Source organism: Xiphophorus maculatus, chromosome 18 (genome assembly GCF_002775205.1).
Source record: "Xiphophorus maculatus strain JP 163 A chromosome 18, X_maculatus-5.0-male, whole genome shotgun sequence".
Classification (NCBI taxonomy): Eukaryota; Metazoa; Chordata; class Actinopteri; order Cyprinodontiformes; family Poeciliidae; genus Xiphophorus; species Xiphophorus maculatus.
Window position 1 is genome coordinate 29,738,740 of NC_036460.1, and position 27,549 is coordinate 29,766,288.

Below are 27,549 nucleotides of genomic sequence, written 5' to 3' on the forward strand. Positions count from 1 at the left end.
TGTCCTCAGCCGGGGCCCGAGCGCCAAAGAACTTTAAATTCATGCATGTCAATAAACCTTTTTAATCGCTGTTTTTTCCGTCTGAGTCTCTCCAGATTGAATTTGCAAGACATAATATATAATCCTGCATCTTGCCTGTGCTGGAATGATAATAATTTTTGATTTCTTTAAAAAAAAAGTAATCTGAATTTGTGTTGACCTTACTAAACTGCAAAAGTAAATGAACACCAGGGCCAAGCCTCAGGGGAAGCCCCAGAGGAGTCTAACAGGCAGAGGCAGCACTTAGGAGACACAAGGAGCCCAAACTGAGAAGCCATTGGCTGGGAAACAAATAGTCTCACCCTCAACTAGACACATATCTACACCCACAACCTCCTCTGCTTTCATTCCCGCTGGATGCAGCGGCGCAGCCACGGAAAGGTCAAGCTGTAAAGTGGCACGGATTCACAGCTGTCTCAGAAACTGCTCTCATTTCATCTCGCCTCTGCTCACTTTCGAAAGAGCCCAAAATACTTTGAGTATCACTTTCAAACAGCAGGAAAGGAAATGGGAAAAGGAGGGAATGGAAGAGGAGAAGGAGAAAGCACATCGGAAGAGAGAGGGGAAGAGAAAAAGAGGAGATGGAGACAGTGGAGAGTGTATGATTAGGTTTCAGCTCTGCCTGCAGCTGTTCAGAGCTCTGGGCAATGATAGGTGTCCCTCACAGTGAATGGAATCCAAGCAAAACATACATGTGCACAATAAATCTAACTAAAATATATAAAACAAAATTACTACGCAAAAAAAAATTGCAATTTTAAAAAACCCAAACCTGAAAATGGTTGTGCTATAAATGTCTAACAAGTTTTCAAGTACAGAACGCCTAGCTTCCTTTGGTCGGTTTCTGTTTGTCTCTTGTGTTCTCTCATATTTCTGACTACTGGTTTCCTGTTTCCACCCTCGCAGTTGAGTTCTGAATCTAATGAAGCTGAGATGCAGCATCTTCTACGTTCCCCCGAGAGACACTTTGAGGAAGAATTGTCCTAAATGTTTGCACAACTAGAAAAACAGCCAGAAAAGGACTTCAGCTCAAGCATTTTTGGAGTGTGTTAGTGCACTTGCGTAAATGTGCGTGAGCACTTATCTGTGTGCAGCAGCTTTTACCGGGACAAATCCATCAGACCGCTGAAGTGTGTGGTGTGACAGTTGCACCCCAAAATAAACAGGCGGCATCACGGAAGTCTAGCCAAGTTGAGACCCTTTACCAAGATCGATCCCATGCCAAGCTGCATTGTGTGCCTTATCGTGCAGAGAGAAGGCATATACGTGAACAGATAAATGTGTGTTTAAGAAAGTATGTGAGAAAGAAACCACAGAAATAATGGACCTTTGAGTGAGGGACAACTGCACAGAAATACCGAGACGGAGTGTGAATCAATTTTAGCGACGTTGGATTCAAACCCGTATCAGCTCCTGGCTGAACTTCAGCCCTCCGCCCTGTCACCTCCTCCCTGGCTCCGTATGATGGATTACCATCTCTGGCAGTCTCAGAGGGTCTGTGAGAGGGAGGGAGACTGGGTGATGGAGGTCAGTCACAACAGGAACACATTCATTGGAGTGGGAGCGCTGGGTTAAGGAATTATGGTGTGACAGAGATATGGGGTGAACTGAGGAGAGCAAAGGGTCCTTCTGGGGTCAGAGGAGCCAATTCCTGCTGGACCCCGTGCAAGCCACCCTCAGCTCAGAGCCATCTAGAGGGATTTAACTCAGCGTCAAATTTTGATCAACATTATTACAGTCCACTTGTCCCTTTGGCCACTTGTCAACAGTTAGAGGAATGTTAGCCTGGTAAAAACTACCCCCTTGTTCTGCACTTTGTGTGGAGACTCAGCTAAAGAGAAATGATTGTTTGCTGGAGGTGTGGACTCTGTTGACTTTTTAATCAGGTCTGATTTCACCCAATCGCTAATGTTTAGCAGTGATGTACGTACTGCGCCAGATCGATGACGTACACTGGAAATTACGTGCAGTGGAAACAACCAAGTGGGAAGTAGGGTCACAAAATTTTGGCTAGCAATATAATGTCTAATGCATTCCTCTTGCTCTGACTTTAATTGCTTAATATTTGGAGGGGGGCCAACATGGACTGAATTCGCTGCCATTGCCAAACTAAAGGCAGACTAAAAATCGTCAAGATGAGAATTGGGAAGAATTGCATAGAAGTCATATAATTCCAGCTACTTAAAGTCAGAAAATAAAGTACTGGGGTATGTTGGGGTGACCTGAAGTTTTCACTGCCTGCCTGCCTGCTTGAAGCATAGAGTAACACAGTAACGCACCTTCAGAAATATTTCTGGTGGCCAAAAGAATCAATATCTTTGCTGTGGAAACTAAAGGCTATATGGCAACTAGTCAGCCAGAACCTCAAAAACCCTGTATTGAATGCACCTAACACAGTACTGTGTTGTCCAGACAACAGCAGGCCTTGGCGTGGAAAATGTTACCGATTGAGGATGGCTCAAACTTAGATGTTTCTATTGTCAGTGAGAACAGACATAGGGATTTATGAAGCTGTTCAACAGGAGATGCCAAAGACGTTAAGGGAATTTTGGCTTATTTCAGACTGAAGAAAAGCAAGAATTTGAGCAGATAACAGGAAGGCTAAATGTATTGTGACAAACTTATGTTTTGTCTTTCATTCTAGATTTGGAAATGTGTGCCATCTTTTGTAAATCTAAGGGTTCAGGTAAGGAACTACAGTTCAAACACATGCTCTTTACATCAACTTGTCTCTCATGCAGACAGTGTGACAACGTTTCTGCTATTAATACAAACATGGTTCATCCGGAAAAATGCCTTGAAAAATGTGTTTTAAACATTAAATCTTAAAGAGACATTGGAAAGAATTATTGATATTGTTAACATAAGTAACATTATTATAGCTAATGTTATATTTAGTAGAAGTGAGAATAATTGGTGCTTTACTATATAAAAAATTATTTCACACATACTTAAGATATTTGCTAAAATCCAGTGAAACACTGTAGAGGTTGAAGAACACATTAACAGGCATACGCACACTAGAAGCTGTTTAATGACTACATAAAAAAAATCTGCCTATTGAATAACTGTAAGTCTTTAATACATTTCAAATGTATGTGTAGGTCAATATTAAAACAGAAATCAAAGTGCAATCAGCTCATGAAAGCAAAACCTTCGCTCCCCGTCTGCGTTTTAAAGCCAATCAATAATAAGCACGCAAACAGATTTCAATAATTCACACAGCTCTAACTGCAGCAGCGAGAGAAAGATGATGTATTTTTTTGTAGAAAATGTGCAGCATTGCCAAGTTTACAGAATTTGCAGACCCCGCACGAGCACAGAATTTTTTTTATTCTCCGTCACTGCCTAACGAACACGTAAGCTGTGTAGGAAAGCTGAGGAGAAGTGGAGGGATGAGAGACGAGAAGAGGCAAAACTAGAGGGAGACTGTAGAGACAAAACTATAGACCTGCATTGTCAGAGAGGAGAGGCCATCAATAAAAGTGTCACTATAAGGAGAGAAGCGGGGAAAATGTGAAGGAGAGAGAGTAGGCCATATAAAAGAAACACAACAAAACCCGGTGAGACGGGTGCTTCATCTTGCTGGGCGCTAATAGACGTGAGAAGCGGCTGGTTCAGCATTCTTAGCTTGATGGCTCACTCGTCTGCTGACAGGCTGTGGCATCCATAACAGAGCAACACACATGTTTAAATGCAGCTTAGGCACTTAAGACTGACACGATTGTCTAAGTAGAGCGGTAAAGAACAAAAGCAGACCAACACAGAGCTAAGAAATAAAGCCAAAGATCATGGCAAGCCTGAGTTTATTAAGTGGTCCGCGTCTCTTTGACCTTCCCGAAACTTCCTGCCGCGCTTTCCATCTTTGTCACTGGCTTTTGCTACGTTGCTCGATTACTGTCGTCATCATTCAGCCCCAGAGTGCAGCAGAGTCGACCCGTATTTCCTTTCCTAGAGCACACTGTTTCCTCAGTTGCAACAAAGACAATGTATGTCCCTAGGTAGTTCAAGGGAAGTCCTAGCTGGGACAAGAAAAGTAAAAATGCAGACTCAGGACATCATGCATGTGTGAGAGTCAGTAAAAGGTCAGTCTGCTGGTAGTGACCGCAGCGTATCCACATGATTTATCCTCCATAGAGACTTTTTTCCCCCTCAAAATATCTTCTCTTCCTATGCACAATGTTCTTTTTGAGTGCACAGCACATGGATTATAAATTGATCAAAAAGAAAACATCATCTGCATACTACTGGTTGAGTGCATTTAGGTGGATACTATGAGAGCTAATTTCAGTTGATGGGAGTAGCTAAGACCTACTGCAAACACAGCTGATACATTTAATCAGAGATTATTCACTCTAATAATTCATAAAACAAGATAATTTTTCACATCCTTACTTGGTTCTATTGTCTGTTTGATCAATGGGCAACACTTCAAACTTTTCCATGCACAAGTTTAGCTTTAGCATAAATTTCTTTCAGCTTTGTCACCACCAGGATTTGATCAATACTCTTTTCCATGCAACACAAAATCTTCCAAAGTATTTTCAGTCTAGTTTCTAGAGCAAATATCTTAGTACACTTAACGTAAGACAAAACTGACTCAAAAGTAACTTTTCAGGAGTTTGTTTTAAGTCAATAATGTCTTAATGTTGATGAAAACACTTCTTCTTTGGCAGAATATTTCACTTATAACATGGAAAAATGTCTTGTTATAAGTGGAAATATCTACCAATGGAACAAGTACTTTTTCATCAATATTAAGGAATTGTTTACTTAAAATAAGCTCATATACATTACTGAAAAGTTCCTTGTAAGTTATTTTTGTCTGATTTCAAGTGTACTAAGATACTTGAACTACAAACTAGACCAAAATTACTTAAAAAAACATTAGCCATGTTGGGCTTTTTAAGTTGCTCTCAAACATCAAGTCATGATGTTAGCACAGTTAGCCTCAGCATACAGCGATGAAGTCGTGCTTTTATTTTTTTCTAACTTTCTGACATTCTAAGACATTCTGCTATATCAATTTTTGAGACCCTGGTTTAGTTTCCTGACTGTAGCATGCGAACCTTAATGTGTTGTAATGGTTGCATTGTTGCTGCTTCCTTCATTACCCTTCATTATTTCTCAAGGACTTCGGCACTGATTAAACCTCAGCCCACCAGGGTTTTCACAAGCGTGAAGGCAGGTGTCTACGCTCGCGTGTCTGTTGTTTGTGTGCACTAGTCTCATTCCTGAACAGGAATAATGAGTCCATATGAGCTTGTGAAAGGATCCGCAGTGTGGCTCATCCTCTCTCCCCACCTGGCCGGCTCCTCTTGGCCTACCCTTTTATTAGCTTTTCCTCATGCTGGACACAACAGGAACAGCTTGGTACCCTCCCTCCTCCTCTCCTCAACACTCACACCTCTCCCAACTCTATTTTCCCCGCTAATTACCTTGTTGTATGAGAACCAAATGCTACCTAACGGTTCTCTTAATTGCAAAAGTGGGACATTAGAAGATATCAAAGGACCTTTCTAAAAGTCATCCATTCCCATTTCAAGTGGCATTTAGAACCAACCCAAGACATCTGTTTTATTTCTGTATCATTTGCATTTTTAAAAGGTTAGAAACCGAACGTAGCCGCGAGGGGGATGAAGCTACATGTGTCTTCATCCATTTGTAATACCCCACCCCACCAATGATTCTAAACATTCGATGCACAGGCAGGATACACAGTGCATGTCAGAAGATCTAAATACCACTTGGAATCCAATTAAAACTGTACTGGGTCGCTCAAGAGTTCAAGATTTTTTTTTTCTCCTGGAGATCCAGGAATGTGCGACTGTCGTCCACCTGAAAAGATGGGCCAAAATTAACATTTTCCTTGGGATCCTGTCGCCCCAGGTGTGGCTCGTCACACTTAAATATACACAGATATTTGCAGTGCTGGCAAATTATTCAACGGCCACGGCTGCAGCAAGAGTTTCTGACAGAATCTTCAAAATGATTTATGAACCTGCTCATTGACCTACTTTAGTCAGAAGAAAGAAAAGAGGGCATACTCATTTATACCCAATACTATTGTATATTCATTCTACATAGCTGACCCGTGGACAGTCTTGATTAGGACCAGATTACAAAGCAGCTATTCAGATTTCCTCCCAGCAATATGTTTCGAGATTCTCTGTCCTTGTAAAGAAGTTAATGACTGTAAGGAAATCACTTCTCTACAGTGTCTTGCCAAGGTATGAACATACATTGAACGTTCCTGCCTTTTTGATGTTATACTCACAAACTTCAAAGTATTAAATATAAATAATGGTGAATTGGAAGAAAAACTCCCTTAGAAAAACATCTATGTTGACACTTTTCAGCACAATTACAGTTGCAAGTCTATGAAGTTGCATCTCTACCCCACTCTCACATCTGGAAACTGAAACCTGTGAAATACTTCAAGTTCAGTCGGACTGGGTGCATGAAATCTATAAACATCTACACTTAGGTCTTGCCACAGATTCTTATTAGGATTTTGGTCTGAGCTTTGAACATTTAGTTAGTTGGTGAACTTCTGCCACAGTCTAATGTCTTTTTCAACCTTTAGGAAATTGTTTTGCTGAGGATTAACCTGAATTTTGCTCCATTAACTGTGGAGATGGTGTGTTCAGTGTAATCTACAGATAGTTACCCACCAAACACTAAGGACAACAAGGGCAAAAAGTATAATTATTCTCTTATTTGACTGGAGTACGTTGTTGCACATATTTATGGAGTTCCCTACACGGCTTGAGACAAACAGTCATTGAACATCTCACGGCTTTCATTCAACAAGTTTCTTTCTGCCACAATTTCATAAGGGCCGGCTTTTTGAAGCGCACAACGAATGCTTTAGTCTGGTAAAAACCAACTCCTTGTTCTACCCATTGAAACTGAGACTACGCAGCATCGACTCTACCCCTGTTCAGGCAGAATTCACAAGCAATCTATGTTCAACATTTACACCTGAGGAAGGATTCAGTCTTTTAAAGACACGGTAAAACCCTTAATAATGCAGCACAAGTTCTCTCCCTCCTCCTTCCTTTCTCTCCACCTTACCTAGAGTGGCGAGTGCTGCCGAGCTTGAGCTTCGTCACACCGCAGTGGTCTTGAGACAGTCAAGTCTGTTTCAGTAGCTGCAATTAAACTATCTCACTAGAGTCTTGTTCAACCACTCGAGAATGGAGTGGGAGCAAAGGTGTGTTCAATACATCGAAGCAAGAGGGAAGCAGAAGAGAAAGGAGCGGGTCAGTTGGTTGCAGGACATATCAACTGAAGAGTGTGAACAATCATATGGCATAACTTTTGGCTGATGGAAATAGATTTAGATGCTACCTTCACTTGATTGCTAGATGGATGTCCAGCCCTAATAAAACTCATCACTGCCAAAAAGCCCAGTGTAGAGGGATGTAACAGTTCTCTTAACCTGCTTCTACATCATAAATTATATTCTCTTAAGGCTCTCCCATTTTCATCCTAAGCCGAAAAGTTGTTGCTTGGTTGTAGGCGTTCATATTCGCACATATCTTTCATACACGCACCCTCCATTTAGCTTTCACAAAATGGTTACAGAGAGAGTGCAACATCTCTCTGCAGACCGCCTCCTCCATGAACAACATAGCTGCACTTTCCATTCAGGATCTCTTAGGCATGTGACAGTATTTGTAGTTATTTAGCAATGAATCATACAAATGTACATAATGTCTCACCATGTTGGACAATGTTTCTTAAAAGTATTCCACGGCGCCTGCAGAAACAGTAACCAGATGGTGGAAGTGGACTAAATGAAGTAACATATCAACATTGCTATATGAGCCCATTTCTTCATAAAACATGCCAACAACCTTCTGAACAATCACACAACATTTTGCACAAAGCTCTGTACAAAATAGTTCAACCAGGCCTTGTGATGAGAAAGGGAGGAGAATGATTCCCTATGAACAAGGTGACATAATTTTCATGACATAACTACATCAATGAGAGTCGAAGTAGCATTAGAGAGCCTTAAGGCAGACAGGAGCTTTTTATTTTAGCCCTATGGGTCTCCAGCTCAGGGTGGAGATGGTTGGTTCAACCCCTGTATGACCACTGATCTGGACTAAAGCCCATAAGAACTACCAACCCAGGATGGAGCTGCTTGCTCAGCTTCATTACGCCCACATACCCAGGCAGGAAATAGAAATGTTCATTTTCACCCAATAAGTCAATCAGACACAGAGATGACTAAGTATTCCCTTCTGAGCCTACAGGAACTTCATTGAGGAGACAGGCATTAGAAAAATCAAAGACTGAAACTACAGGATATTCAAGAGTGTGAACAATCATATGGCATAATACCAAAACAGCAGCAGAGTCGTGTTTCATGAGAACCGACTATTTTGTTGCCCTTGGCAGGACACTAGTCTGGCCCATGTATAAATCCTACAAATCAACTTCAGAACATTTTTTATTCCAGATCTCTTAAATTATCTGCTATTAAAATTGCAGTAAGTCATTAATGCCTTGATAGAATACACTACCTTCATATTTCCATTTTCTTTCTCTCGTCTCATCTTCTTAAATTTCTGAAACGTGCCTTTTGGGGATTTCATCTGCTCTCACTCCAATAATTTATATGAAAATTGTTCTACTTTAATAAAACTTTATTACTCCGTCAGATTGTAATTAATAGGCAAGGGGCACTTTCAGACTAAATGAAGATTTTCACAGTTAATAACTATTGGAAAAAGCAACCATTTTGACTGACGATGTAGTTGTTGGCTCAAGATCCAGATATGCAGAGGAAAACTATTTTCTGCAATCAATCTTAATCATCATAAAGTTTCTTCAGGCTTCCTCTTTGTATCTTTTTAGCCACAAATGTAATTTAGTTGATGATAGTCTACTGGACTAGAGAAAAACACCAAGCAGAAGTATTGCATTACTTCAGATCTGTTGTTTTGAACCTCAGTTCAACCCCGTGAGTGAACTTTTTATCTCAACTCCTTCAATTTCAAACCCAGAAACATTCAACTTTCTACATATTTATTTAACTGCTGGTAGCTCAAATATATTCAAGTAGCATAACTACATTTCCTTACATTAGATTAGGCAAAGATCCTTGGAAACTGTTGGTGAAAAAAGCATGAAAAGCAGTATGAAATGACTTCAAAATGGATACAAATTCACAAGTGGCTGACAAGATACATCCAGAACTTTACAAATAAAAACATCAATAAGGCGCTAAATTACCACCAGTCTTTTAATGAAATAAAGAATAAATAGGTCCAGAGCCCCTGACACTCAATCTGCTAAGGAAACCAAACATAAACCAATGGCAATTCAAAAACTCTTTTTGCTGCCAAATTATTGAATACACATATGAGCTCAACAACAAAGATATTTATAGTGTTTAACCTGCTACTTAGGTTACAAAACCATACGATTAGTGCAAAGTGCTATAATAGCAAGTCAGTTTACAGGTGTTTCAAGAACTTCTGAGAATTCATGTAACTTTTTTGAAAAAAACCTTTTTTTAGAAATGTGGACTATGGATGCTGACATTAGTGTTGGGATTTCTTCTGCTGCAACATGCTAAGCATTGAGATGCTATTTTAGACTAGAATAGCTTCAGTGAAAGGCTAACTCCTTTTAGAACAACTTGCACACAAAAATAGCCTTTCCCGGTGTCCAGTCAGATTGAAAAATTAACCCCCTGTGGGCCAAGAGAAGCGGCTTTGTCATCCATTGCTATTGTTTGACATGTTTGACGATTGTGCATCAGATTTCCTGGCGCATCAGAAACATGCAAATACAAAAGTTCCATTTTGAACTTTTACAGTTAACAAAAATTTGCTATGAATTGAATTAAAGGTTTTAAGTCATTAAAATGGATTTAATTAATAATCTAGATAAACATGAATTTTACAGGTACCTGCAATTGAGAGACTATAATAAGACAGAAATCAGGTGGGATCCCTCTGTGGAAGGGAATGGGGTGATTGAAATTGTGATAAATGCATTCAGTGGAACAAAAATTAAAATAATCTCTACTCTATACCAAAAACTGATGATGAATTAACATTCATCAACTAAGTATATTAAAGAAAAGTGGGAATCAGAGCTTAACATGACAATTTCAGATGAAGATTGGTTAGATATATGGAAAACACATCAGACATCCACCAATTCATGAAGGAAGTTCACATGGAAAAATCTGATACGATTTTTCATCACGCCTAAAGTCAAGAATAGATATAAGGAAGGTGTTGGCGGAATTGTGGATCAATGAACTCTGATCACTCTCACATATTTTGGAACTGTCCTAAAACTGTTCAATTTTGGACAAATGTACATGAAACTGTAAAGAAGATTCTGGGATATGATATTCCTATGAGTAGTGTGGTACTATATCTTTGCCATCTTAACAATATCAAAGTAAGGGTAAAAGACAGATATCTGATTAAGATAATGTTAATAGCTAGCAAGAAAGCTATTACGAGGAAATGGGGAAAGGCAGACCCCCCATGTCAAGAACAATGGACCGGAATAATAGAAGAAATCTACATTATGGAAAAACTGACACATCGTTTGAGACTTCAGCAAACACAAATGGAAGAAAAGAAGTAATAAGAGGAAAGTGGACAACATTCAAGACAAAAGGCAGCAACAAAAAATAAAGAACAAGACAAACTAGATGGAACAAAGGTGAAATAGAGGAATAACTCCCAAGCAAAAGTTTTGTTATGTCATGTTGAATGTGAAGTGTCCATGTACAGTACATTGTGTATGTAAACAAATGTGAAAAATACTAATAAACAGTTAAATGATTAAAAAATTTCATTAATTGAAATGTACAGATTCAAGTCCTGGTCCTACAAAAAGCAGGTTACTTCGTCCCTCCTCTCTTCAAAAAAAACCAAAAAATCTTTAAAAAAAAACAAAACATTATATATATATATATACATACATACATATATATATATATATATATATATATATATATATATATATATATATATATATATATATATATATATATATATATATATATATATATATATGAAAGAGTTTGCTTGTTGTAGACATGGAGTCTACAGAACATGTTAGCAGAGAATTACTCCAAACCGGTCAAATATTTGTACCGTTCAAACTAAAGCATCTTTTAAATCTCTTCAATAAGAGCTGAATATAGACTGTCCTGTTGCCTGTTTCCTAGTTAGCTATAATAAGCCATATTATTAAATGACAAGTCAAAACAACAAAAGCAAATGGAGACTTCCCACGCCACCTCCTGTACTGTTTGAGGTCTCTGGGACCTGCTGTTTGAAAACTCGGCCTAAGTCTGTTAGGGGCTGAGTGTAGGCTCATCTTCAAAGGTAATCTGAGTCACAATTCAGGTTCTGCCTGTCATCAACACAGTCCAGACAGCTTGAGCTAAATGTCCATCAGGAGCCATCCCTGTCATGCTAGCCCTGATCACCAGTGAGAGACCCAATGTCTGCCCTGTCATCTTGTCTCTTTCAAAGAGTGGCAGCAGCTTTATGTCCAAACTCAAAGATCTGTGGACAACTTCAAAACAGCCCCTCTGAGCCAAGAATGTATCAAATTCATCAGATTCACGGCTGAAAAACTCATTCGCCACAAGTCATTACCCCAGCTAACAAGAACCTTTTAGACCTCAGGAAATCATTACGGAGTTGGCAAAAAGAGTACAATGAAATCAGCTCTAAGAATAATGTAATTACAGTCGCCTCAAATTAAATGTTGATTTGTTTCCTCTTATTCCCAATGGTAAGTGGAGTGCAATTTCCTAATACAAATGATGTTTACAAACAAATGATAGAATTTCATAATGCTGAGTGGAAATCCAAGTTTTTTGACTGTAGCAGGATCTGGACCTATTTTTGGCCAGCCAAAGACACGGCACAAATAGAATTTTAAAAAACAAAAGATGTGGCAACGTCACGACTCACATGCTACTTCCAGGGACGCATTACGGCTGACGGCTTCTCCCAGGTAGTTCCGGGCCACGCAGACATAGGCTCCCTCGTCGGGTTTGCTCCGTCGTCCGTGAACGATGCGCAGGAAGAAAAGCGAGCCTGTCGGAAGCAGCATGCGGTGTGAACGTGGGTCGTCTTTGTCCGTTTCCACCCGCTCCCCGTCTTTGTACCACTCCACTGTCGGGGTGGGCCGACCCTCCGCTTTACAGTTGAGAGTGGCGGGCTCCCCTTTGGATACGATCAGGTCAGAGGGGTGCTCCACAATCCGGGGCGGGGAGTCCTCCTGGCGCAGACGGGATCCTGAAGGCAAAGACAGAGAGCAGTGCAATTAATAACAGAAGAGACTATTTTTATGTTAAAAAAAAATTCAATACATATGGCTTATTAAATCCATTTTCAAACATAAACTGTCAACAACGTGAAAAGAAATTGTTAGTAATAAAACAGATCTCATAGGACACAAAAAAATAATTAACTCTCGAGATTAGTACAGATATTTCTATTTGCTAAACGAGTGAGTTGCACTCACAAAACAAGAACTGAAGAAGAGTCTTAAAGCACATTCATTGTTACGTGCATATGCACAGTTGATTGATAAAATGTTTCACATTTCAAAAGAACGCCAATATAAGCGACATGTATCCTCCAAAACATCTATCACAAACTTGGACAGTTTGCTGCTAATGAAATTAAAGTTAGCTTAGAGGCTTCATAGTTAGTTTTCTAGATAAACAGACTTGTTTAAATTAGATCTGTAACAATTCAACAAATGATTCGAAGCTTTGTTAAATTATGCTTTGCTATTTAGTGCACTGTGTTCTGGCCAGCTTATTATTTGTTGTGCACACACTCTCACATCCATCAATGACTTGTTATCAAATGCTAAGTGTCATTAGCAACTATGGAGGGAGATGGTGAGGGACCATCAATACAGTGACATTAAGTGTCAAAAGTGTGGAATCACTTTAAACTAAATGGAAAAGAAATAGAAGTAGAAAGGAAGTTCACATCCTCAATATTGCAACACCTCATCTGGAAACATCTACTACATGCACAATGCTTACTTGTGGCTGCTAACAGGTGATGTTTTTGTTCCCTTTCCTAAAGGTTGATTTTTATCTGATTGTTAGCACCAAATCCGGGATGTTATACATGTGGACCAAAATAAATTTTTGCTTACATTTAAGGTAGTTGCTGATTAAGAAGAGTGATGATTTGGAAAGAAATAGACTAGAAATATCTATATTATACAAAATTTTCATGAATCATATTGCATTTCAGGTTATAAAATGTTTTCTTGCTAAAAACAGAACATAAATGTGTTTAACCAGCACTTTTTCTTTAATTCTTTTACTAGCTTAAGTAAAACTACATAACGGGACAATGTTTATTTTATTACTTTATTAATGGTCACAATAATCAATGGATTACTTGATTACTAAAATAACTCTTTACAACAGCCCTATTTTAAAACAAATAAAACATCAACATTTGACCAAAAGACCTGGACTGATTTTTCAGCAAAAAGGTTTTTTGGTCATGTGGATATGCAAACTAGTTTGTAGCTACAACTTGAAGCATGGAAGATTTAGTATTTCACAGAAGAGATCTGCTCTAGTCAAACCAAAATGGGAAATCTTACAAGTAATTAGACCCCTATGTGGACAACATAATATTTTTCTTACAGTTGAAAAGCCTACAAAACTGATGTGAATATGAATGTCAAAGTTTTTTTTTTCCTCTTTATTTGAATGGATGTTAGAGTTCAGACTGATGTCACATGCTAATCCCCTGTGGCTCAAAGCCATGGACGTTCCTTTTCATTAGGGTTGCAGTGACTGAGCTCTCGGAGTCTGGTGGCTAAGATAATGCTCGCCAAGTCTGGGCGCTGTATGCATCTGTAACCAGGTCTTACCCCCAGAGATAAGGAGCCGTGGGCCACACACTTTTACATCACACAGGCCACGGAGGCCACGCAAGAATCAAACAGTTTAATCCAGCACCAAACAATCGAAGAACTACTTCAAAGCAGAGCAAATCAAGCTATCTTTTCCAACATTTAACGGAAAGATCTTTCTGTTTAACAACATAAAATTGTCCCATCGCTTACTATGATTTTGCTGGCAGCTGTACACTAACCAATCAGGACTTGGATCAAGTTGAGAGCTGAGCTTTTTTGTCAGCAAGCGAGTTGTTGAATGTTTGATTGAGCCGAGTTGATGACTATGACCTATCCTGGGTTATTGCAGTGAGCTAATAGGACGATGCATGTTATACTTAAGCCTAACGTACCACAAAGATCTTTCTCCTTGGGTGAAACTCAACTCAACAAAGGATTGAAGCAGTTGTGGAAGTTTGGGTCTTTGTTCAGCTACTGTATGTTTGCACACATTTTGACACTATGGCAATCAACTGTAAATCCATGTACTAAAATTTTACGAGCACAAATATCTGCACAAAATGTCTGTCAAAGGTCCTGAGCAAAACACAAAAGCATTCAAATGACACATCTCAGCACAAAAGTCCAGAAGCCCACCACTCGACAGGAATCAGCCATCAGACAGTAGCATATTGACCCCTGAACAGGAGGTAGACTGTTCTCTCTTCCTCCTAATTTCTGCTAATTCCCTCCATTTCCCCGCCATTGATTAGTGATCAGGCCTCGTGTCTTTTGCCAAATGGGGCTACAGACGGGGGTTTGTGTGTGAGTGGCTGGTGACAGCATGTTCCCACAGCTCATGATCTAATCTTACTGGCATTAGGTGAAAAACTGGATGTTGTTGGTAGTGAAGCAGACAAAAAAATTACAGTAGGCTTTTAGAAATCATTTACTCAATCAAAAATTAGTAACAGTAACATTTTGTGCAGAGTGAGTTTGAGTTGTGGCAATGAGAGACTCAACCTACAAGGCAGCAGTTAGGACCACGGCGCTGATTAATGGAGAGCGAGATAAAGAAAAGTGATGGACACCCCCCTTTTCCCTTGATGAAGTGTCAAATGCACATTTATTTTTATCTCATTGAAGCATGTGTTTCCCCCCCGCTGCAATCCACAAAATCACGCACGGGCTTTCCACTAAGGCCAATGCGCATGCACAGGAGCAAACCACGGCGACTACATTCGATTTATATCAGTCTAATTTCTTTAAATCCAATTTGTATTCCAATCTACTGCCTTCTAATCACGTAAACCTAGAATCTCCATCTGCTCCAGGCTTTCCTGTGGACATCAACGCAGCAGATGCCTCTACTATTGTCCCTCCACTGCCAGGGAAAAGCCGAGCTGGGTTAACAGAGGGCCCTATGTGGATGGTCAGTGTCCTTGCTGAGTGGGGACAGTCAAGTGTAGAGACAGCAAAGGTCAAATACCTCCCTGTGCTAGAAAATATGCACTGAATGTGGGAAGCAGTGCACAATTGTAGAGGAGAAGAATTTTCTTCACAAAAATCTGATTTATGTCTCTGTATTTTAGGAACCTTTTTCTGGGACAAAATCGGCATCAGAAGTCAACTCACATGAACATAGAGTATTAATGCAAAGGTTTAATGCTATAAAAATAGTGCTTTTTACATATTTGTTGAAACTGTCACTATATTGTGACAGCATGGTAGGGGACAGATAATCTGTGAAAAAACATTAGCTCTTCTCTCTTCTCCCAGTGCTAACTCGAAACAACCAATCAGAGCCAGGAGGAGTGTCTTAGCACTGTCAATCACCCTAAATTTCCCCTCCTTTCTTACCAGTTGTTTCATTGCAAAAATCTCAGCATCAACATGTTAATCTGTATCTATAGGCTATTTGCTGTCCAGGAGAGCTAGATACAAAACTCTCTTCATCCAGACATCAGATCTTAGCTCCTCGCAAAAGTCGAAGTAAATTTTCTGTTTCCTACCGGCTCCCTTTCCCCCCCAGCCCCACTCTCTTTGCAGTAAATGGGCTTTCTGTTGCCCTTTTAATGTGATCATTGGTGCTGTGAAATCAAGTGCTCTCTGAGCTGAGGCAAGTGCACTTCACTGGGGCTCAGGGCACACGCTCCAATCAAAAATGGCTGTGTTTCCCCCTGCCCCGTCTGCAATAACACCAACATTACTTTTCACCGCGGCTGTGCAGTCATCCACTCCTGGAGGAAAGCAGGAAACGCAGAACAAACAAACAAAGGATGCAGATAGGGAGTGAAATCAGTAAGCTGTTGGTGAACCAGAAAATGATGGGGGGGTGTTCAGCCTATTATTAATTATTTATTTTTACGTCTTCTTATGTCCACATCCCTGAAATGGATGCGACTTTCCATTAAATGTGCACAAGTTGAACATGTTTGCATTCTTTTCATGACTCAGAGAGAGTAGCATGAAAGTAGATCAAAACTCCACTTAAGTTTCTGATTTACAAAGAAAAAAAACACCTCTTTATTTCTCCATTAATTCCAAGATAAAACATCTCCAATTATACCTCCGGTCACACTGACCACACACAGAGTTAGGCTGTGTTTTCTATTATCTTGGCCACATATTTATTCATGTGTGCAACAGAAGGTCAGGCCTTTGATGATCTTTTTGTAATTATTTTTATTAGCTCCCAGGAGAAATTCTAGCCTACAAACCAAATCAATACCCGCACCAGTCTCAAGCAGAGCATAAAGAGAAGGGCTCCCCGAAGAGATATTACTTATTCTGCCAGCAGACATTCGCTGATCACAGGTAACCAATGGCAACCTTGGACCAAGGCGAGAAGTTCCGGCCTCGGAGGCGCCATAAAAAACATCAAACGCTAAACTGGAGAACCGGGACAAGTGGCTGTAGCGGCGTGGCTCGGCGAGAAGGAAACTTGGAATGGAAGTGCAAAAACCTGATGCCTCCGAGCTGTCTGACCAAAGTATTCACATCCTCCAGATGTGAATACTGGACGGTAAGTATTCACATCCTCAAAACTCCTCTGCATTTTGAGGAGTTTTTCAGTTTTTTTTTTAAATGGCATTTTACGTGACAGACCGACACAACGTGCCATGTAATTGTCAAGTGGAAAGAAAATGATGCGTATACATAACGTATTGTGCATTGCTTCTCTGGAACTCAGATTACAATTTGTACATCTTTAAATAATAAGTCACTACCATATTTGCACATCTAGAACTGTTTTTGCCCTCACTCTGGGATATTTCTGACATCCCAAGTGTTAGGGTCTGAGAACATCACTTTTCAAATATTGTCTCAAATTCAATATTTACTACAGATGCACCAATATGAAAAATTGTGCTGATATTGACATCAATATGCTGCTATGGCCAAAAATATATACTTAACAGATACTTGAAAATATTTTTGCATATATATCAATAGCTTTTCAATACCTTAACAAAAACAATCACACCATTAACTTCACCACTGCTTTTCTGATGCAGTTAAAATCCCCACAATCCTTTGCTGCATCACCATCACTGCTACATGACCGAACAAGAACCACATGACCGACCTCCTCCCCTTCTCCTCCAGAAACAAACAGAAACAAGATGGAAATAGTTATCAGTTGTTAATACCGGAATGCTTTTATTTTTCAGACTGATTCCAATACGTTAAAAAAACGTGACTAATTTCATCCGATCCTGATGTTAGCGCCGATATATTGTACATCCCTAATTTTTATCCGGGAAGATCCTGAAATATTTTCTGGTGCTTGCTAAAGAAAAGCATTCCCACAGCATGGTGGCTTATCGCGGGCATTGTGCTTTCTGGGTCATATCTTTCCTTGACACATCGCCTCTGTGTCAGATCCACGTGCTTTATTTCAAACTAAACATTTCTCCTGGTTCCGTTCACCACTTTCCCATTTGGTTTCCTCTCACTGCTGAGACTCCACCTTTGCCCCCTGGTGTCTATCAGTTTCACTTGCTCTCTGTCCTATTACAGCCTGCCCTCAGTGTTTTCGGGCGATGGAGTCATATTCGTCATGTCATCAGAGAGGAAATGCGAGAGAGCAGCGGGGGTGGGGTGGGGAGAAACTGAGGGTGGTGAAAGAATGATGTTACCGGTCGTCCGCGCCTCGGCACCAGAGCGCTGCGACACCTCCAAGCGGCACGCTCTGCGCCCGGGATTCATCTTCCTTACACCAGGCTGTCAGTGGCAGCTCCAGTGCGACCCACTCACCCCCTGTCCCCCAACACCAGACAGACACACAGCTCATCTCAGGGAGGCGTCACCGGAGCAGTCCAGCCCCACAGGACCCGGCGAGCCTCACAGTGACGACACGGAAAGCAAATGAAATGTGTTCACAGGTGCAGAGCAGAGTCTTCCATTTCATCTGCTGCTGAAATATAGCAAGTGGTCTCTTTGAGCTAGTTAGCTTTCAAGCTGCCATGATGGGCTCTGTTCCACCTCAGTGTTCTGAAGAGTGTCCCTCCCTTCTCCCGCTTAGATTTATACTCTGAAAGCAAACACGGGAGGTAATTCTACAAGCTCCCCGCAACCTCTCAATGCATCCATGCTCGACTCCCAACAAATATCAGATAGAATTCCACGCTGAGTGTATTTCAGGCAGTGACAAGGTTGGGGGTCATATTGACTTTGCATCTGTGTATTTGCCCTCTCTCCCCCTCTTCCCCCATACAGATGCGATATATAAATAGATAACTGTGGGAAATGGAATATCTGATTTTGCTGCAAAGGACCCAATCTACATAGCTTCCATTTGAAGCTATGTAGAAGCGCCTTCGTTGTTTTTAAACAGGCTGCTCCTGTTGTCAGTCCTCATCCTGATGCCGCTTGCTATGGGCAGGACAGGAGAAGCTATCTCTTACAGCAGACGTCTCGGAGGGAAAAAAAGATGAGATTGTTGACAAGAAGCTGCAATGCAAAGCGAGGACATGGAAACAATTTAGATCTACTCATGGTGAATGTGAAAAGTGTGCTGCTCCCCCCCTCTGTATGGTCTGATTAGTGTATGGAGATTAGCAACAGCTCTGTTGGCCTGTCAGGATGCTGGTAGGGACTCTAAACTGTTTGATGCAGATTAAATGATTTCCGATGCCGGGGCCACTCGAGCATGTAGCTCACTGCGCCACTTCACCTTCTTCATGCCTCCCTCTCTCTTTTTTCCTGCAGATCCTTTTGATCAGCGCGGTCTTATCTTCGGCTGGAAGCTTGATATGAAATTTTACAGCCATAAAATCTATAAATATTGAAAGAATAAATATTGAAACCTGAATAAATTATAGTCGGGGTTTCTGTTGTTTTCTAAAGGAGATCAATCATTTTCAAAAGAATGCTTTGACATAAAAAGACATTTGTAGACCATTCTTAAAAAACTGAAAAACGTATTTGGAAGAGACTTTTACTACAACATTCATGTATCCAGGAAAAAGTGAGAAGTCCCTGAATAATTTTAACAAGGAGAACTAGAGTCTTCAAGGAAAGCAAAAACCCAAAGATCAAGAAATGAGGAGAAACAAGTCCTTACATAAGAAATCAACAGCCAGATCTCCATGGCAACCACAGGTGTTGTTTATGAGCATTAATCAGATAAGAAAATGCTTATTACACAGCCATCTTTACTTCCTATGTCCTTCTACCTACAAAATATCTGAAGACATGTCTGGCTAAATCAATAATGGTTCTCTCTAAACTAGGAGAAATAAGCCTTAGTAATTATGCAACAGGTTTTTTTTCTGTGTCAAAGCCAAATGAATGAGAGAACATGTGACTTATTACAGCCAAACACCATGCTGTGTGTAAGCTGACTGCAGACAGATTTATGGCATTTTAGAGGTATGACATAAGTCGCACAAATTCTAATATAGACTACGAACCCAGAGCAGGCAAATGTGGTCTAAATCCAATTTTTTTTTCTACCCATATGCGACCCATATCCAACTGCTTCATGGCAGTCTGAATGACCCAATGACAAACTATTCACCTGCCCAACAGTTGTGCAATTGTGTGGCACTAAATCAGAAACGTAGTTGATATCATCCAATTCCCCCCTCAGTTTCAAGGCATCTGCAATTTAATCTGACTTTTGAATTCTGGTGCAAGACATGCACCAGAATTCGGCAACAGTAGGAGCTAAACGTAAGTGCAACGAATTCCAAATAGACTCTGTAATTAACTTTTAAAAGTAATGTAACTACACTAAACTACAGGTCTTGTATTGGAAAGTTGTAAATATTTGCTCTTTGAAGATGTGTTCTTGTGCACCTTAGATTTACATGAAATTGGATGAATGATATATGAAGGCATATCAAGCAACATTTGTGTAGCCAAACCAGATAAGCAGCCATCAGATTTTGTGATCTTTTCAGATTTGTGACCATGTGTGATGTGAACAAAGCTGCTCCGAAAACATCAACAACAACAAAAACTGGATTATTTTCAAGTGTAGCCACGTTCCAACATATAACCCAGGGAGGCGCAATGAAATGTAAGGTATCATCCAATTCCCCCCTCAAGCATTTTAATCTCTTTACCTGCATTGCTGAGCTGCCACTGCAAATTGAATGAAGAGAAATAAATAAGTGTGTTATTGCTGGAGTTGAAGGGGGCAGGGGAAGCCTCCAGGTGTCCTTGATACTCTGCGTTGAGAGGTGATAATTGGAGGTGCTGCGCGCATGCTGACCTGCAGTGAGCACATTACTGTGTGCCTGCAGTCAACACCCTCCTGTCGCTCCAGCGATCCCCGAGCCAAACAATACCAACGTGAGGAATAGGAGCTGTAACCACAATCCATCCAGGTGATGGACTCACAGAGCGGAGCGGGGGTAATCAAATGGCTCTTATACCCCTCAGTGTTTTTTTTTCTTTTAACGGAGCACCACAGGGCGTTGAGATGAGATTTATTAAATTTCTATACTGTGGGACACTATGTGTGGCTTTCCTTCAAACTACAGGGTCAAGGGTGACAGCAGTAAGTGCTTAAGGGCTTATTCACTTTACGTGGGCCCATAAAATCATGCTGACACAAAAACAGTATATAGAGTTCAGAAGCATTCACAGATACACATCCACTTCGGTTTAATAATCCTAAAACTGCGTCTGTTACCAGGACTCCAAGTAAAAATGTTTACAAGCGGCTTTCCAGGGAAAAAAAAGAAAAAGAAAGAAAGTCACCGCCACCCTGGAAGTGAACCAGGAAAGTAAAATCATCAAGGGTGTGATTGCTCTTTGTTTTCAAAGCTGGTACAAGAGTTGTGACTCTTGGCTGATGTCCCTTTCCACACAGACTTTCACTGCAGTGCTGCTCTCATAGGGAGTCATTAGTTAAAAGAAAAATCGCCCTACTTGTAGAGCCCATGTTATTGACATTGGGGACCACATGATAAAAGATCATTTGGCGCTGAAACTCTTGTGTGATTTTAATTATGGTGAATATAAAAGGGTAAAGTGGGTCAGGATGCTTTAGCACTTGAGCATCGAACTCTAGTTCGTTCGCTTAGAAAATCTGATTCTTCTTCAATCAATCAATCAAATTTTATTTGTATAGCACATTTCAGCAGCAAGGCATTTCAAAGTGCTTTACATCATATCAAACACAGAAACACAACGCAACATAGAATCAACAATCAAAACAACAATCTTCACTGGTTCTTGGTGCAGTGCCACTACAGGTGAAAGGGTGAACAGGCTTTTTAGTCTGTTTGACACAGTGCAGTGTGAAAGCGAGTCGTACCACTTGAAAATGTAATAAATGTTGAAACTTTGGTCCCTGTTTGAACCAAGTCTACTAGACTATCAGGTGTGAAGACATTCTTAATGCCTTGTGTATCAGTTTAGTTGGACAGTCTGGATCCCTAGGTAACCTCTAAACCTAGAAGTATTCAATTAAAAATAAAACAAAAAACATAAAAAATTGTTGTTGTAATGTAAACCAAAACCAACAACATCGCTGAAGCAGTCTACCAACCACAACATACAAGCACAGATAAAAGTTGCTGCTCTATCTTAAGTACTCAAGCTGAAGCACTACACATGGGTTTGAGGTGGCAGAACAAGATACTTATTCAGTGGTCAGACTACTCCAAGCTGCTTTTTTGCAGCTGCACCTGGGCCATTGCTGCGTCTGATGGATGTGTTCTCAATTGTCGCACTCCAGCTGTCCGTCTTCAGACATCTCGCTCCGAGAGACAGCTAATGCATTTTTATCGCCGGCCTTCACCTCATTCAAGAAACTGGAGAGAACAGGAGCTCAAGTAAAACTGTCACAAAAACTCTTGACCGCAAAAACAATGTCAGATGTTTTTGACAGAAAAGACAAAGAGGGAAAGCAAGTAGAGTATTTTCACTTATTTGAGTAGGGCAGCTAAATAAACCTCTTTATGTCTGCCTGTAGTGATGGGGACATGTGTGTGGGCTGGTACCCATGAGCATGTATTATCTGCCGTGTACTTCTGTGAGTCATTCAACCTTGACATCTCTTCCACCTTATCTAAAGGCAGCTTTGAGGTAGTCAAACACAGAGCAAACGGAGGGCAACTGGACACACAGTAAACAGATGCTTCCCAAGACAACATTTCAGAGCATGCAACATAAAGAAACAGACAGGTCAAACATGTTATCCCTTTTTTTATCTGACTTCCTGTTGTTGCTTTTCTTCAGTTTGCATAGATAAGATTGCTCTTCACATCCACGTGATAACAGAATTATCCAACCAACCAAGAGTCCCTTTGAACAACTGAAGCACTCACAAGCTTCTTTTACCATCATCTCATAAGGGATTATAAAACAGTAATTAGAAGACTACTTTCTGTTGGCCTGGCCCTTAATCAGCTGTTTTGGAAACAAAGACATTGACGAAACAGAAAGGGGATTATATCTATGCCCCCTGGGCCCCAAAGGGGAAAAGCACAGGTGTGTATTCTTCAAGTTCAGGTGTGTGAGGCAGGTGAAGGCATTTACAATCTGCCTTTAGTTCACAGTCAGCACGTTCAATTCATCATGTTACTCCTCCCCCCAGCCCCTGCCTTCGCATACACTCGTGTTATACACAGCCAGCGCAGGTGTACAACAAATCCCTCAGTGTTTGAATTCCACCCTCATTGATAGACGCTCGCACAAAGACAACATACGAACACATAAAGAAGATATGGCTAAAAAAAATAATAATAAAGTTTGAGATGGAGATTGTACAAGTCATACAAGAAAACATGCCATCTACCAATTTTCAGTAAACACAATTTTCAGTATTCGGTTCAGTAGTAATCGCTGGCTTTTCTTTAGGCAAATGCATTTAGTTATTATGTAACTTTCTGCTCTGTAAATGTCACTGCTATGCATGAGTGAGGCTCAATAAATTAGCGGTATTACCTTCGATGCATTCTGCTGGCATACAGAAAAACCAACCAAGTGCATTGTCTGTGGCTGACATTTCCTTATGCGTATGAGGGCTGTGAAGGTATAAAGTGAATGATCTGCAAGGTCTAGGGGAGCAACAATATACCAATATCAGGAGACGAGACGATGCACAATTTTGGGTTTGTGAGAATGAGATTTCAAAACTATTTCTGGGAAAACAACATTTTTTTGGCTCAAAATCCAACAAAGCATTGACAATGTTTATTTTATTATTTTTATTTTTTTTTTATCTAATAAAAAACAGAATAAGGGCTTCAGAAATCTTAAACTAAGCCTTAATGTATCTGATCAGTGTAATAATTTTAGATTGTTAATGGCAAATGACTGAAAGCAGTCCAGTATCTAATTGTAAAATTAATATTTTAATATTCTCAATAAAATTCTGAATGCTAACGTAAGCATCTTTAACAGCTAATGGTTACCTAGTTACAAGTTTATTACAGTGTTAACAAAAATATATTTCTTGTCAATAGCCTTTTTTTAATCAAATATCCACAGCTCTATCAAATAAATTATTAAAAATGTCTGGTTTGTTTAATGTTAATGTAGCAGAGAGTTGTAAGCTAGCAACAGACTTTATTGGCATAGTGTGAGCACCACAGAGCATATGAAAATATCTGCTTCCTTTTACTCTAAACCTTACCTCTAAGCTACAAAATAAGATTATAAAACATAGAAACAGGTGCCAAACTCAGAGCCTTTGTGATTGGATCGCATGTTAAGAGCTTACACCACTTATAGTATCAAACTCTCATGCTAACAGCAAGTTCCTAGACTTCATTTTGACTAAGAATATTGGGGAGTGTGTGAGCTGAAATTGTGAAAAGCAATCTATACAGAAAAAGTGAAATAGTCCAATAGGACTTTGTATGAAATGTATTGACTGCTGTTTAAGAGTTGTTTAGGAATCCTAGACATATTCATATCTAGGACTGACAGCCATTAGCTAGCATGGTTTGAGTCATACATCCCTTCGACAATAAATATTTTAATTCCAGGTGAAGTCTTTGTGTAATGCCAGAACTTTCCGAAGACAAATCTGAGCAAACAGAAGTCTGCTAAACTCAAAAGTTGTTTTGTTTGTGGCCTAAAGCGATGTAGCGACAGCGTTTGAAACATGATCCCAACAGCGGCCTGCCTTTGCTGTTTAGGAGTTGACAAGCCCTCGTCACCAGTCAAACACTGATCATTTGAATACACAAGAACTTATTCGCACTCACCTCTCCCTATTCCTTCATTCCCCTCAACTCCCTTCCTGTTATAATCACTGTCACAGAGTCTCAATCTCGTAGCTCATTTTTGATGATAATCAGAGAACAAACAGTGGTGGCATGTATTGGGGCTGAGGAAAACGACTCGGCTGACAGTGATGAGACAGGGGGAGACAGTAGATAGGAGCGTCCCATAGATCTCAGATGAAGGTTCGTCATTATAGCAGTCCCATTCCAACAAATGAACCACAATTACAATAGCACTGCTTAAATGCTGCCAGCTCAGGCAGAACAATCACATTTGGGGCAAAGCATCACAGCAGCTCTAACACAGTGACCTCAGCCTTCCTCATCACTCACCTAGACTACTTTAATCTAGGTTTACTTTCCATTATAGAGCAGTGCTTTAAGCCTCCCATTTAATCATGACCATCAACAGAGTTGTTAGTCTCCCATGTCCTATCGCAATAAAGCATCATCGCTGCCATTTCCCAGCCTAATACTGTACTGTTGAACAACTCTTCTCTCAATTTTTAGATTTGATTATCCTCGTCCTCCCTCCTTCTGCCTTCCCTTTCTCCTTTCTCCTATTCACACTCCAGTTTGAGTTTTTCTTGACTCAGCATTAGACAGACCAGAACCGTGCTTGCAGATCAGGTGCCGCTCACGATGTGCCCGTCCCCAAGTGGTCTTCTCTCCATGACAGATTGAAGTTGTACCATCTATCAACACCCAAGATGAATGTGATGTCACCACCTCCTACATCAGACGCAAGCATGTGGGAGATCTATGAATAGCAGAGGCTCAGCAGTGGGGGTCCACATTGAAAAGCATGATATAATCCTGCACGAATAACCATGCAGCTGCTTACAGTTGCAATGACTTTCTACCAGATAGCCACCCTAGCTACAGTATTCAAGACTAATGCTATTTTTCTCCTTTCAGTCTCTCTCACCATCAACTTTTCTCTTCTCCACACAGGGAGTATTAATCACAGAACACTAAACAGCTACTGACGCCATTTAGTAGGCCTGGCTTTGTTGGGCTTTGGCTCCTAGTCAATTCAACTCCAGCCCCTTTTTGTATGCCCAAGTGGGCTCTTCGAAGAAGCTCCTCCCCTCTCCAAGGACCATCAGATTACCTTTTTGAAAAGCTGGGTGATGGGCGAGTTTGACTTAGATGTGGGTGGAGAGCAAAGCAGAGTAGGAAGGAGGGCAACAGGCGAATGATTGGGAGATACACTGCTTTGGAGAAATGGTGCACCCTTCTCCCTTTTGGGTGAGCATGTAATGCCATCAGCCCTTGCCTAGCAACCAGTGGGGTTTGGCCGAGGATGAAAAGGTGCAACGCAAAATGAAAACAGAAGAAATGGAGACTGGAAAACGCAGAAGGCATGAACACTGAAATAAAAAGGATCAGGGATAAAACTTGCAGCTGTGAAGAACAAGAGCAGGGGCTGGCAGGTGAAAGAAAGGAACAAAATGGGAACTTGCAGACTCTTGCATTTACTCTAAGCCTTTCCTCTAAGCTAAGCAGTACGAACAATGCAAACCCAACATGTTGGAATCAAGACATGGGTTATGATATGTCTCAATATACCATGCTATGATAAAACTTGTCTATATATGTATATATATCTCAATTTTCATCATTTGCACTGGCCTACCTTTGATGACTGTGGTGAGTTGCCACATTAACTCTGCCCCCCCCCATTAAATTACTTCTTTTGTAGGCCACTGAATCCCAAGAAACCACATAAAATCTTATTGTAATGACGCTTACTTTGCATTTGGTGACCGTCTGGCTGTTCAGAACAGGGAATTAAAATTACTGCAATTAATCAGCATGCAGCTCATTTGCTTTCCATGTCGTTATTAAGCAATTTTAAAATATGAACATAACTCTTGGCAGTGTATGTTTAACTTTGGTTCAAGCCAGTTTCTGCTGTAATTCAACACTCGGAGTTCTAAGTAACAGCAGCAGAAGGACCAAAGAAATGCATCTAAAAACTGGATGTGCAACAAAAATCAATATGCAACCCAAAAAGATTAGATTAAATTTGCTTATGATTGCTAACTATCAATTTAGGATATCTAAAATGGTTTCTAAGCATGTCTTTTACTATTTCATAGTGGTCTCAACATGTTTATCAGACATGTAGCCACTCTCATGAGACCACTGCAAATTATTCAAACTGAGACATGTCTGCTCTGAAACTCGTCTAGTCTTGGGGGCAAAACAAAAAGTATTTTTATGGATGCACCACTGACTGTGGCCAAAAATGATTTCCTGATGTTATTAGAAATCTGACTTAAATATTGAAATTTTGATTATGAGTTGTTGTTTTTTTTTTCTCTAAAGTAACAAAAAAAAGAGGAAACAAAATGGTTGTTTGCTGTATGTAGCAATAATAACTCCACAAGAATTATAAGACTATCCCCATATATATCTCTCAAAGCATATTCCTAACCTTTATCTGAATAGCAGCGAATGCAAAGCAGTCGATCAAAGCACCTACTGTAGTACATGATGTGTTTATAGACCTAAATGATGGAACTTGTCAGTTTTGTTACATTTCATCAAAAAAATAAAAAATGAATTATTTTACTGAATGAAGCCAATTAAGAAAAAAATGTCTACTTCTATATTTTACCTATGGGTGCATATTCATCTTCAAAATGTATCACATGGAGGGTCATTTATGTCTGGAATAGCAGGTCAAAATCACTGCAAGCAACAGAACAGCAGTCATCTCCTGCAGTAAGAGGCAATCTGTTGAACTGAACTGCCTGGTCGTGTTACTTTTACGCATTTAGATGCTTAATCCCAGCAAATTATGACAACCACTCATCGAGGTTTGCCTTGCCAAGATATTAACATTCACGTTCAGTTATTATTCATCCAAATAATAATATTTCTAGCAACTTATGGAATCCAAGCCGGTCAAAATAATTTGCCTATTTAA

At 40.2% G+C, this 27,549-nt stretch overlaps 1 protein-coding gene across 9 annotated transcripts in view; it reads right to left on the bottom strand.

The window, feature by feature from the left end:
• robo2 (roundabout guidance receptor 2) overlaps positions 1-27,549 on the bottom strand; it is a 378,100-nt gene that overhangs the window by 205,989 nt on the left and 144,562 nt on the right. For all 9 annotated transcript variants that reach the window (XM_023351216.1, XM_023351211.1, XM_023351213.1 and 6 more), the window contains exon 2: positions 12,012-12,338. In XM_023351216.1, the coding sequence (XP_023206984.1) occupies positions 12,012-12,338 (327 nt within the window). The remainder of the gene's footprint in view (positions 1-12,011; positions 12,339-27,549) is intronic.